The sequence below is a fragment of the Lepisosteus oculatus genome, chromosome 3 (genome assembly GCF_040954835.1).
Source record: "Lepisosteus oculatus isolate fLepOcu1 chromosome 3, fLepOcu1.hap2, whole genome shotgun sequence".
NCBI classification, from domain to species: Eukaryota; Metazoa; Chordata; class Actinopteri; order Semionotiformes; family Lepisosteidae; genus Lepisosteus; species Lepisosteus oculatus.
Window position 1 is genome coordinate 55,865,714 of NC_090698.1, and position 14,139 is coordinate 55,879,852.

The 14,139-nt window shown below is 36.8% G+C and overlaps 1 protein-coding gene and 1 long non-coding RNA gene across 2 annotated transcripts in view; one reads left to right on the top strand and one right to left on the bottom strand.

Moving 5' to 3' along the window:
• Nucleotides 1–13,420, top strand: LOC107079746 (uncharacterized). Its single transcript, XR_001480660.2, has 6 exons — nucleotides 1–233; nucleotides 4,101–4,151; nucleotides 4,887–5,028; nucleotides 9,635–9,820; nucleotides 11,945–12,091; nucleotides 13,323–13,420. It is a non-coding gene; the product is annotated as an uncharacterized lncRNA (long non-coding RNA).
• The window catches only part of pdzph1 (PDZ and pleckstrin homology domains 1), a 23,002-nt gene continuing 15,151 nt past the window's right edge, over nucleotides 6,289–14,139 (bottom strand). Inside the window, exons 7-13 of the mRNA XM_015365983.2 lie at nucleotides 13,398–13,508; nucleotides 11,929–12,107; nucleotides 11,191–11,348; nucleotides 10,955–10,997; nucleotides 8,539–8,725; nucleotides 7,254–7,389; nucleotides 6,289–6,782 (exon numbers count right to left, since the gene is read on the bottom strand). Coding sequence (XP_015221469.2) covers nucleotides 6,683–6,782; nucleotides 7,254–7,389; nucleotides 8,539–8,725; nucleotides 10,955–10,997; nucleotides 11,191–11,348; nucleotides 11,929–12,107; nucleotides 13,398–13,508 — 914 coding nt within the window. The 3' untranslated portion in view covers nucleotides 6,289–6,682. The remainder of the gene's footprint in view (nucleotides 6,783–7,253; nucleotides 7,390–8,538; nucleotides 8,726–10,954; nucleotides 10,998–11,190; nucleotides 11,349–11,928; nucleotides 12,108–13,397; nucleotides 13,509–14,139) is intronic.

A 14,139-nucleotide genomic window follows, 5' to 3' on the forward strand; every position in this document is an offset into this window, starting at 1 on the left:
CATTGCAAGCTTCACAGATTTCATTTGTCAATCGACTTCTCTTGTATAACTTGGCAGATTAAAAGCTTGTCCATTTTATTTATTTACAAGAAGGCTTTCCCAAGTGTTAGGTAACTGTTGCTTTATTTAGATGGAGATGTTTTGTGACGGATCCGACCTTGAAAGTATGTTTTAATTCTGCATGATTCCTTCCATTCTGTGGATGAAAACAAATCATTGGGACTCAGTAAACAGTAAGAATGAATTGTGCTTATTTTTTAGTTAGTCCTGTCATTACTGGTAATCATACCAGTATAGTAATAAAAAAATTAAACAATTAAATTTTCCCTGATAGATTAAGCCATTAACCAAGCAAGTGAGATCAGATATAATGTACAGTAGGTCATGTTATTCCAAAAAAAAAAAACAGATTTATCAACTGCACAGAAACCATCTGGAATGTAACTGTTTTTCATTGAACAAAGCCCAGTAGCCAAAGATTTTCATTTGCTATTTAAAAAAAAAATGCTGCTTGAACAACATGTTACAAGACATTAGAAATGGAATTGCAGTTATAGAGCCTCTTGTGGATACATCTCTCCCTATTTCCTTTATGGTGCTTTTGAAAAGAAAGCAGATTACCAACAAATCCATAGTGCATTTACCAGAAAGCAGCTTAGAGCACTGGAGTATCTGTTGTTATTGTTTGTCTCCAGATAATCAGGCATGTGGGTGGATTGACAGAAGTTAAATAACAGACCTTGCAAACTCAAACTGAGCTTCAGATGTTAAATTTGAATACTAACTAACCTACCAGAAAGGAAAATATGTTTTTTCAATAGCCCATCTGCTTTAAATCATCGAAGTGCTTCTGCTGTTGGATTCTGATTTCTTTATTAAGCTGTTACCCAGTCAGAAATTACATTTGTGATTTAAATTGCACATAAAGATTGAAATTATTTGCCATATTATGAGCATGTCCAGGGAGGGTTTTATGAATGGTCTTCCATTTTTTGCAATTTCTTCAGTTATGTGTCCAAACATTTGAGAATGTTGGACATTTTTAGAAAATAATAGCTTAGTAAAAGTGTTGGGCAGGAGGTAGTTGATAAAGAACATTCTCTAATCAGGGAGGATAAATGGTTTCACTACACATTCTGTTGATGGACTTGGGGCTCAAAGTTATGCATCTATTTTGAATGTTTACAGTCTTCATGATGTAACTAGTGAGAAACTGAATTGGCATTATGTGGGATTCAAAACTTTCAATACCATTGGTATTGTACCAATACTACTGAGTTGTCAGTTGGTGTACTACAGAAGGCACCACTGTGTCATGGTCTCTAGGCATCATCACTTTTTAAATGTTTTCTTCTTATTACTAGACATTCTGATGGGAACACAGTGAATCCTTACAGCACAACAGCTATATGTGGTTGTTAGACAAATCAGTACAGTATTAAATTTAAATTAACCCATTAATGCTTACCTGTGCTAATCTTGCTGTATATTGTACATACGGTACTAGCAGCAACAAAATTTCATTAATTGGAATTAAGAGGATGTGCTCACCACTTACAGCATGATGGAACCAACTATTTCAAAGGTAATTCCCATCACAGTACAATTAGAAGAAAATCTGTGGATAATTTTTAAGTCCACATTGGGAGCAGTGTCACCCTAGTGAACAAGCCAGAATATGCTACACTGTAGAACAATCCACAACTTCCAGAACATCAGAATTGTTCCCTGCAGTTAAAAAATCCTATACAGGTAAAATAGTGTACTGTATACTGTATACTGGGGGCAGCTCAAGTGTTACACCATGTTGTCCAATGAAGATGTAAAGTAGTAGTTGCCTGTAGTGTTAGTGACAGGACAGGGATCCAACATGGTGGGCTGTGGCTGGATAAGAGAATTGAGTTTAGATTGAGGAACAGTAAATAAGATTAGTGGAAACAACAAATTCACCCTGCAGTAGGTTCCAGACCAATGCAAAAGCATTCAGAGGAACTGGGAATGTTACAAGGCCTCCAGCAAAATATACATAGACAAAGAGACTCCACCTAGATTTTTTTTAAACCAAGGGCAGTGCCTTACACTATGAAGACAAAGGTAGAAGAAGAGCTAGACAGTCTTCAGAGAAAAAACATTATTGAGGTGGTGAAATTTGCAGAATAGGCCGCTCCCATAGCTTCTGTACTTAAACCAGACAAGTCAGTAAGGATTTGTGATGATTCCAAGCTGATAGTAAATTGGCTTTTCAAACTGGAAAGGTATCCATTTCCAAAAATGGAAAATGTGCCGGCAGATTTCACAGGTGGAGACAAATTCACAAAATTAGATATGAGTCACACATCAGCAGATTGTGCTTGATGAGGAATCAAATAGACAGATCACAATGAACACTCACAAGGAATTGTTTATGAACAATCGTTAACAATTTGGCAGGTCATCCAGTCCAGCTATTTTTCAGGAGACATTTGAAATTCATATTTATCAGCTTCCACAATGTTCATAATTTGGCAGCTGAAATCCTGACCTTGCACTTGCCTCTGATTAGGTTTAGAGTCGACTTCAAAATTGTCCATTTGTCCATCTCTGGTCTTCAGTATGTACCCCAAACGTATTTATATTCTAAGGGTGACAGGGCCTTCTCTTGCTTTACCCCGGATCTCTGGAATTCTATCCCCAAGGATACCAGAATGTCACCTATTCTGAGTGCTTTTAAAATCTAGACTCAAAACTTTTCCTTTCAGAAAGGCTTTTAAGAAGTGTAACCCAATGTTTAAGTGACCATATTGTTACAAGCCCAGGTGTCTATGGGTAAAGGGGTGTAACAGTTAGGATGGATTTGGATGCAGGTGGCTTTCTGGTGAGAGAAATATTATTAAAAAATAAATGCCAGGGTTAAGGGGGACAGAATGTAGTAGATTCGATTTAATGATAGTGCCACTAGTGGGCAGTAGAGTGTAGTTACTCTTCTGGCTGTGGCTGTGACTCATTCTCAGGAGGGGTGGAAGGGTTCCTTTGATGTTTTGGGTGTGGGCAGAGCAAAGTGCTCAGGGCTCTTTGAGAAACTGTCTGTACATACAGTACATTACCTGTTGATGGCCAGGTGTAACAATGCATTATCACTTTGCACCCTGTTCTAGAGTTTCCCCTCCCTGTTACAGGCACGGTTAAGCCTGTCTCACAAACCCCACGTCACCTCTGAGCTGTGTGGTAATTAATGAATGTCTGAGCAAGGGTCTTGGATCAATGTGAAGAGTAAGAAAAGAAAAAACAAATGCAACACCCTTACTTTACCAAGTCCTTGACACCTGGTGCCCTCAAAACCATTCTTTTCAATCTGTGCCATTACTGTATGGGTCTAATGAAGCGTGGAAGGTGAGCAGAGTAAAGAAGGCATAAACTGGTGTGAGCTGGTTCTCAGTGAAAGAGTGAATAACCATGTTCTTTAAATAGGAAGGAATCTCCCACAGAGTCGTTCGTTGTACCTTAGTTACAATAGTGTTCAGATTAACTAGATTTTAGAAGTTCATGCACCAAGTTGAACTGAGGTCTAGATGAGTGAGAAGAAATTTGATTTGCTGTTGGGTGTAACTGCTACTTCTGAATATGACTATATTAAAGCATGTCATTGAAAATCCAACTATATTACCTTCAGTGATTAGTCACAACAAGGGCCTGTTAAGTAGTCATAAAGTCTGGTTCTGTGGAAGACCTTGGATAGGATTCTAAGTTTTTTACACATGGGTTTTCTATTAACTCTAATCACCAAAAGGCACACTAAGGCTGTTCTGTAGCTGAGGCCACAAAGAGGCCTTATTAAAATACAAGATTTAATTCAGTAGTTTGTTAATACGCTTGCTGCTACAAAGCACTAATGTGGTACATTTTATAGAGAAAACATTCTGGGTTCGTTTCACATCTCAGCCAATGATTCATATTCTGGCAGTGCCTGTAAGTCAAGATATCACAAAAAAATGGGGAAAAAATTGCAATATCTTATTTCTTTGAGTGTCCACATTCCAGATACATAATATAAGATATATTATACATAACTAATTGCAATTTGTTCTTCACCTGGGCTAATATTTTATTTTCTTTTTCTATAGATACTATTTTTCCCAAGCACTGTGTAAAGAACATGTCTGAGTCACCAGACAGTAAGTATATACTGTACTGTACCGTGGATCCTCAGGGGTGAAAGGATGACCTTAAATCCAAGCTGTCTTCTTTCTTTAAAATTGACTAAGGTTTCTACAGTGCAGCAGCTTAAGCTTAAGTAATTAAATTTCATACATGAAGGCTTCATGAAACATGATTGAGTTTACATTGAATATAATGTTGTTTTCATTTTATTTGCCTACAGTAGCTAGAGTAGAATCTTTTGTATTAATATTTGAACTCTACCAGCTGGAAATATTGTAGATTAATAAACAGTTCCTGACCCCAACTGTTATTCTTAATAGCTATAAAGTGTTTTAAAACATTTTTGTGAATTAAGAAATATATTTCCTACCTCACCCCCAATTAGGAATTGCAAATTTGTACCTTCAGCATAGGCAAAATGAAGACAATGAACATGCTTCCTCGAAAATGTGCATCTATCTACAGTAATTTGTGTTGTAAATTCCAGTAATAATGCTAGTGCATCTGAGGGAGGACAAATGTACAATAGATCTTACAGACAACACTGTAGGCTCACAGGCTCCTGGAAAAACCAGTTAGATCACAGGTGTAAAGCAGGTAACAATACCCTGGGTCCACCCAAGTTACTGTATGACATAAAACAGGTGTAAACAAGCAATGCCTTCAATCAGCCTCAACTCAGACCACATACCTGTACAGGTAGACCCAGTTAGTAGCACAACAGTTGATGATTCATGTTTTATGTACAGGTATTTTAACGTTATGATATTCCATAACTAAAAAAAAAATCCACTCTGTGGTTGAGGATATGTGGCAAACTCAAGAGGTGAGAGGAAGATTTAGAGGAGTAGAAGAATTAAAAGTGGAACACTACGTCTCAACTAATAGCAGGTATGGTATGTCATGTCTATGCCTCAAGTGAACAAGTTTAGGATGTGCTTATAATAAATTTACATCCCTGAAATTTACATTTGTGAACTTTGACTTCCACTTAAGCATTTGAAGAAGTAGGGCTTTCCATGGTAAGCTAATAATAATGCCTCACACTTCCACGCATAGCGCTTTTCTGGACACTCCTCTCAAAGTGCTTTACAGGTAATGGGGACTCCCCTCCTCCACCACCAATGTGCAGCCCCACCTGGATGATGCAATGTAGCCAAACTGCACCAGAACGCTCACCCACACATCAGTGGGGAGGAAAACAAAGTGATGATGCCAATTCATAGATGGGGAGGGTATGCTTGGTAAAGGCCAAGGGGAAATGTGACCAGGACAACATGGTAAAACCTCTACTTTTTTTGAGAAACGCTCTGGTATTTTTAATGACCACAGATAGTCAGGACCTCGGTTTTACATCTCATCTGAAGGATGGTGCCTTTTAACAGTTAAGTGTCCCCTTCACTATACTGGGGCATTAGGACCCACATGGACCGCAATGTGAGCAACCCCCTACTGGTCCCACTAACACCACTTCCAGCAGCAACCTTAGCTTTCCCAGGTGGTCTACCATCCAGGTACTGACCGGGCTCACACCTGCTTAACTTACATGGGTTGCCAGTTGTGAGTTGCAGAATGATATAATTCTGGCTACAATAGGTTAATAGCATACTTACTGAACTGTACCTCACAGTACATGGTGTGACTAATACCAGCAGATTTCCAGCTGTGATTACTACCTATAGTAGCGTAGTAATAATACTCTCATCAGCATCTGGAATTACCTCATAAGGTAATAAAAATAGGGTTTTTTGAAGGATTAAAATAAAACTTTGGCAATTCTACCAATCACAAATTACATCTTTTTTTTTACTGAGTAGACTTACATTATAGAGGCTTTAAGCAATAGAAAAGTTTCACTGTAGATGCTTAGAATTAACAGTGGAAGAGTGGGTCAGAGTTTTGGATTAATCCAGGCAAAATATTTTAGGGAGTAGATCTCAACATTTATTTTTTTAGATTATTTTTAAGGATTTATTTTTTAGAATGTTCTATCAAGTTTAAATAAATGAGCAATTTTGAATAATTTATGTTGTACACCAATTTATACTTTTGATATTTGTTCACAAACTACCAAAAAGACTGGTAATAGGAGTGAAAATGGATAAACACTATTTATTAAAAAAACACATACAGTAAAAGTATTATAAAATGTTTCCTAGAAGGATAAGTAGATTCTTGTATGTAAAATACATTATTAATATATTAACCTATATATTTTCATATTTTTAACATTTGAGGTGTTTAATTTTTTAAATTGAAATTAACTACCCAAATTAAAGTATAGACTGTCACATCAATAAAAAATATATAAAAACAGGAAACTGACATTAGGTGATACTTGTACCAGATGTATGAATTATAGTATGTGGAATACTTTTACAACTAAAGTATTTTATATGAGACAAATACATTTGTATAAAATCTACAGTTTTGTTCTATAAAGCCGAAAGGTAATGTGTCTCAGTCTAAACAAGAACCTTGAGGAGACAATGCACTTGAAGAAAGCAGCATTAGCTGTGTGAAAAGTGTGGTCTGCTGTTCATGTTCACATTCTGGTTTCTTCAGGTGGGCGATTCATGAAGTCTTGGATAGCCTGATGTAAAGGCAGCCATTTGTTTATCGAGGCTCTTAGCGCTAAGATCCAGCTGAGAAAACAAAGTAGAAAAGTAATTCAATTTTCAATTTCAATTTATTATCCATGAATGGAAACTTATTATAAAAGTGCTCTTCAGTATTCAATAACATTATAAAAATGATTATTAAAACTCTCTGTAGGGCATTTTAATGCAGCAGAATATGGCCTTACTGTATACAGTAGCTTCATTTTCCTAAGCACATAAAATAAGATTATACATCCCTAAATGTTAAGCATATGCTTTCTAAATTTGTAGATTAATAGCTTGTAATTACGGAGATTATTAGAGTATATGTTGTTTGCCTGTCATATGTGTCTAGATAGGAAAGAGATTCCTCTGTATTAATTTGATTTTTCTCTTTCTCTGGAATTATGCTTTTAATCAGCACGCACATCTCCATAGTGAAAGTGTACGTTTTTAGGATTTTTTTTTTTATGTTTTAAAGGTGGTATCCCTGCTAATTACCAAAACTTTTCTAACCGTTTGTTTTCGGCTGCATTCTCTGCAGAGAGGTAGAAGGTTTTAAATTCTTCTGAAGGGGGCTTCAGTTCAATAGTAGACCTTCTGGATCCAAATGGCTGTTCACTCACAATGTAACCATGCAAGTAGATTCCTCCTGTAGTAAGAGAGAAGTGCAGAGTAAGGAAGTGCACAGAAAGGTTAATGCTTACATCAGCAGTATTAAGTAAATAACCATGATAATAAATTAAATCACTGAGGTTTCCAGGCAGTTGAGTAATTTCTGGATCCTTACTGGCGTGGAAGATTTAACTTGTGAAAAATTTAGTTAGTTCCATTGATGTGCAGTAAAGTGTTATACATTTAGAAAAAGTAAAAGACGTGAAAAATATAAATATATTTTAAAATTATTATTGATGACATGTATATACTGTTTGGCACTGGTTTTCATTTCAGAGGATCATAATCTTACATACAGGAGGGTACCAGCTTCATCCACCACTGAACTACAGTACCTACAGTGCCACTTAGAGCCAGTAACCTTACTGGAGAAGTGAGAGTTTGAAGTGAACCAATTGAATTTTGGGGAGAACTTTTAGGTAGATGACATGGCAGTAGGGTTAAACTCTTATGAAAAAATAAAGGAGTGACACTTCCTGCAGCACGGTGCCCTGGCTTAGCATACTGGAGTGTAGTGATTTTTAGAAATGCTGGTGTAATGCAAAGAGGCCACCAACTGGTCCCGTAACACCACCATAGAGATCTTCTTTCCCAGTATGGACTAGACCTGATCTTGCTTAGGTTTTGGATCTTTTATATAGGTTATTTCTAAAAATGTCATTGTCTTTTGCCACATTATGCCAAACTATAAAGGGGACTCTATGATAAAACGTACTCAAGGCAAACTGGCTTCAGCCTGATAAGGGCACTGCAGATTCTATCAAAATATCTTCAGAATATCTTCAGCAACACAGATACAGTATTTTATGTCCACACTATCCAAATCAGTTCAATAACTGACTCAGAGGCAATACCATATATGGCACCACACATACTTGTCAATAGATTGGGATAATGATAATGATTTTGAAATGTTTTGGTATAGTGGGACTAGTGCCACCTACTGGTCTACTAACACTCTATTCAGTAACAACTGGACTACAAAGAACTTCCTTTGATGTATTCCATCTGAGTACCAAAAAGATCGAGGTGTATTGCTATAACTGTTCTGGAACAATCAGCTTTGTATTTGGTTCATTTGCTGGCATTTTCTACAGTGGAAACATTTTGCATTTCGAATACAAACCTAAAGCATGAGTTGAACGAATGCCAGTATAGAAATAGAGACATCCATCTTTTAATATGCAGTAGTGCTGCACCCACACATCCTTGTTTTTGTCCATTTGATGAAGAAGGCCAAGGCATTCAGGATTTTTGATAGCCAGCGGGGGAAGGCTGGCATTATGTCGAGAGACATCCACCCACACATGATTCTACAAGAGAAAACAGTATTAGCAGTGTCTTAAGTATCACTCTGGCAACAACTGCCCCAGTTTTAACCACTTATTTGTAAACCTTCTATTATGTGGATTATAAGGCTTTCAACTACAGTCATCAAAAAGGAAAGAAGCACTTTTTTTTGCAGCATCACCCAGATACATAACTATTCTATTTTACATGTGCAATCTATTGTTGGTAAATAATACCGAAACCAAGACATAATCATTTTCTTGTCAAAAATATTTAATTTTCAGAGGAGGCTGCAGCAAAATGTTCATGATACATGCTCCACATATTGCTACAGTACCTTGCTGATGTACTGTGACAATCTATGTACAAAACAAAGTCAAGAGAATGTAGCAATTAAGTACAAGTGTACAGTGGCATAATATGCTATAGACAGAGTAACATGCAACACGTTTCAATGAAATAAATGTTGAATCATGGTAAACAAAGATGTATGGTACTGCACATCATGATACAAACTGTACACATTGAAATGTTGGCACAGTAAAGTAACTGCATAGTATATAGAGGAAAAGGCAACAAATAAGTTAATTAGGGGAGGCAGAAAGCCAGGAAGAGTCTGACAAGTCCTTAAAAATTGACAAGTAGATTTTGAAATCAATGTTCTGAGCTGTAGACTGCTGCTAATATATCTGTTCATGTATTCGAAAATCTGTGCACCAACTGTACACAACTGCTTCATTTTTAAGATGCCCTTTCTGATAATTTTTTCCAGAGGCTAAACAGATCCTTTTGTGTTTTCTTAGTAAAATAATTTTCAAATAAAGTAGATATTTGTCCACTGATTTTTTTTTAATAAACTGTTTTTTCTCCACCTTACGTGAAAGTGATGCAATGTCTAAGTCTTTCTCTGTGTCCTATTTTGCTTTTCTTAGAAGAAAGTCTTTTTGTACGAAGGAGTACAAGGACCCCCTGTGGTAAAAATGAAATATTGCTCCAATGAGATGCTACATCAAGACTGTTGTCCAGAGCTATATATAAGGTCCCTCTTGAATTAGCTGAAAGAAGGATATTTTACTAAGACAGTGACATAAGACACCTATGAAATCTGAAGAATCAAGGTAAGGAGACTAGATTATCAGATCTGTGATGATGATGAAAAAGAGAAAAGGATTAGTACTGTAAGGTTTTTACAAGGATCCTTTCTCAAAATTAACTACAAAACTTAATGCACACAAGTCCACAGTATTTCTCTTAGTTCTGAATAATTGCCCTGTTTTTAAACAGTAGACAGTCAAAGAAGAAACTGCTGTATTATGAAATAATTTGCATTAAACATTTATAATGTTAAATAATATACTGAAATACTTGAGAAATACAATGTATTTATATCAGGAATATTCATATACTATTTAAACTCTTTGGGGAAGATATTACAAAGGGTATCATAAGGCTGTAGAGAACTGGAGCTCGTGACCCCTTTTAAAACCGGTGATGCAACATCTATCAAACAAGAAATAGGTATGTACTTGTGAACATTATGATGCATGCCACAAGGCACACAGCTTCAGATTTAAATTACACTATAACAAAGGTGTGGCTCTTTAAAAAGAGAAGGGGAACATGAGTAAGGGTGAAGCAGTTAGAAACGTGCAAAGCAAAGTTGAGACACCATTCAGGGCTATCCGTTTACCATGAGCACTATAGAAACAACACTGCTGCATTAAGTGTGTTCTAAACAAACTGCTTCATTCTACTGTAGGTCTTCAGTAGTTTTAGAAATACGTCTTGCAAGCCAAATATCAAAATAATTTTTCATGAACAAAGTGTTAGTAAAGGTTTATTTTTCAACATAGATAAATCCATGAGGCCTTTTCACGGAACGGTGTTAGGCCTGTTCTACAAGATACATCATATACTGTACATCAAGCTGGACACACTACATGTCACCCAATACAGAATACATTTGTACTGTTAATACTCATTTTAGTCTCTTTAAGGCTACTGTCAGCTCTGGCTTATTATCTGGAGACCCTAAGCCTTGGAATGTAAGAAAACAGGCACAAATTTGCTTTATTTCCTAATTGTCCAATTTAAATGAAGACTTAATATAATATACTGTAAACCTCATTTTGCAAACAAACAAATTAGCCAGGGGCACTCATATACAGTAGACTAACTAATGAACACAGCTTTAAGTAGCTGTGTTCATGGGAAAATAGTGGAAGATAGTAAAGTTGTGCATGAAACTGTACCTGAGTGATAGGGTGGACAGCTCTTTCCATTGCCTCCAGCCACCTGAAACAGCGAAAATAACAGACACCTTCTTACAGAGCAACACTCCAGATGCATAGAGCCGCAGTTATGACCTTTTGGACTTTGTTCATCAGCAAAATTAATAAGAATCCGAAGTAAGGTGACATTACTGGGCACAGCTCTCTCTGTTTTATAAGTGATTAATCATGATTATCTTTAGATATCTCATCTTTACCTTTTCATTTCTTGGTTTGATGTTGCACAGTAGTAGTAAACTCGGTTCCCAGAGACAGGGCAACACTTGAACACAAATGGTTTTCCAAGGCTAGTATCAGGCCCCACTTCAGCCCCTTCTAACTTCATTGACTCCAGGGCTCGACACTTCCCTTCATCCTGGGCAACAGAAATACAACAGAAATACAATTTATAGTTAACATAGTCGGTCTGCTCTACTTTGATTGTAACTGACTTACAAAAAGAAAGATAAAACAGACAGATGAGAGAATAATTTAATTACACATAAAACACTCACACTCTTACAAATAAACACCTGTTTCACAAAAATTACCATTCCAACTTTTACAGCCTGTTGTACTTTGAGTTGTGTCATTATTTTCTTTAGTCTCTTGGGTCATTATTTGAAATGAGGTGACACTGGAATATGCTAATGACACAAATTAGCGGATTTATAGCTATTATTTTCAAAAAAGTCCAACAATCAGAACAACATAAAATGGAGTTCTGACCACATCGAAGCAACACCACCAGTTGTGAAGGTGTGTGATTGCAATAACTAATACACATTGCCACCTAGTGGCATACCAGTTAGTCTTTCACCTGACATTTGTAAACTTTAACAATAACATTCAAAATTCCTTACACCTAGAAAAGCAACTCACTATGACTGTATCACTATAAGCTGTTTAACAAATTATGAATTGTATGTTTTTGGTTTTGACATTATCTTGCATACCTTTTTATTTTTGTAGTAGTAAAGACAACCATCATGCTTCAGCACAAACCACCTCTTTCTCCAGCCCTTCAGGAACCCTGACTGCGTGCGCTTGTGCAGATATCCCCGACACGCTGGTCTGGGGGTGTTGGGGCATCTGCTGATGTCAGAACCGATCACTAAGGTGAGAGTGTCTGGCCCTGCAGAGAAAGTGAAAATAGGAACAGGTCAAACACCATAATAGTATATAGAGAAAAAATAAAAGTTTTAGAAATTCACACATGAAATCAACAATAGCAAAAAATGGCCAGGAATTTGAACATTATGTTAAACTTGGTACAGAGCCTTGTAAAAGCATTCAACCCTTCAAATTTTACATTTTGTTGAGTTACAAATGAAAGAATGTTGAGCATGAATACTTTTATAGATGAATTAAGTTAAAAGGCCATAAAAACACAAATTCCAAGCATTTGCAATGGTAAATTCATAAATTAGTTCAGGTGCACGATTTGGGTCAACCAGGTCTCTCTACACAGGAGGTGATCCAGACCAGATCTTAAAATAGGATCCAAGAGTCGTGAGGCAGCTAAGCTAATTGCCAAACCACTGTGCTGCCCTATTATTTTTAAATATCTGATGACATTGACTTTACCATGCACTGTATAGATAGATTTCCAGATTTGAAGCTAATTTAAGAAAATATTCACTTGGCTGCACAAATCAAGAGTGCAATGGGGTATTGTATGTTTAATTCTTGTATTAAGGGGCTGCGTTCATGTTAATGTATGTTGTTTTCAAAAACAGTCAGAACTTAACACTAATCATAGGTTAAATAAATTGAAATGTATAAATACTATTTGTCACTGTTTCATAACTATCAAAAGGTAATTCTAATTCTGTTTTTTATATGAAAAGTGTATTTCACTCTTTTCTGGGCTCATAATTATAGCATAACTTTGACCAGTGAAATAGGACTATATACAATATAGGTGATATTGGGTTATGCAGTAGGTGATGAGCTCAAGTAAGTGTGACAACCATTGTGTTTGCTGAAGCAAGGTGAATAAATAGAGTTATACAGCACTGGACTAAGTGGACTCCTGCTGCTGATGGCACTTCATATCTTTGGTAGGTAGACAGTCTCAGCCAAGGATTCAAAATATAGCTGCTGTTTCTGAAGGGAACCTCATGACCTTATCAGCAAAAGGACTAGAGTGCTTATTAAGCTGTCAGCACACACAGACTACCAGCAGCTGGTGATCTCTGGGCAATACTAAGCTCCAAAGAAGCCTCATAGCACAGCTGTACAGTCAAAAACACACCTATACAGTTATGTGCATGGCACTACATGTATTTATAAATCTCACCTTAAGATATACAGTAAATGGTTTGTGTTTCCCAATTCCTAAACACAGTTGTACAGTGAAGAAGATTACACAACCGAAAACCAAGCCCTGCAGCACCACTACTGAAGATCTGGGCTATTTTACCTTGGCGGGCCAGATCGGCTGCTTCAGAGTGTGGGACACTGGTGACATCTGTTCCATTCACGGTCATCACGATGTCTCCCACCAGGAGGCCCGCCTCCTCCGCGGCTCCATCTGAAACCAATGCAGACACACTCAAGGTCACAGGTTTACAAACACAAACAGCACTGAGGGTTTGAGGACAGGTTCGGGAATAGAGGGAATGCTCAAAGTCGGAACCCATCGGAAGCCACTTATGTAATGGACTTCACTGCAGGCTGTTAACGTGTAGAGCCGTAAAAGCCCAAATGTGCTACACCTGGATTCTTTGTGCTATAGCATAGGTAAGGTGCTACCTTTATTTTTGATTTAAAACTTCATCTCACCTTTTCAATAAAACTAAACATAAAACAATCAGTAAATCTGAAGAGAAAAGGTTGGCTTTTTGTAAGATAAAAAGGCAAATAGGACAATGAGTATCAGATGTTTAAACGGCTCCACCCTGTGGCCGTATTTATGTTGACACTCAGAAAGTTACTGGCATTTCACTCGAGACCTCCACCTACTACATAAATAATTTAAACATAATAAAAAAAATATTATCTTCTTCTGAACAAAGTAACAGATTTGTATAACTTGCAATGGTCCCCACATTAGGACTCCGCATTAGAAGACATAAACTGGAAGTATTTTAAAAATAACACTGCCAGATTTGACACTCTTTGATATAAAATTTGAATAGTTTAAAGCTACAAAAGTTCTATAA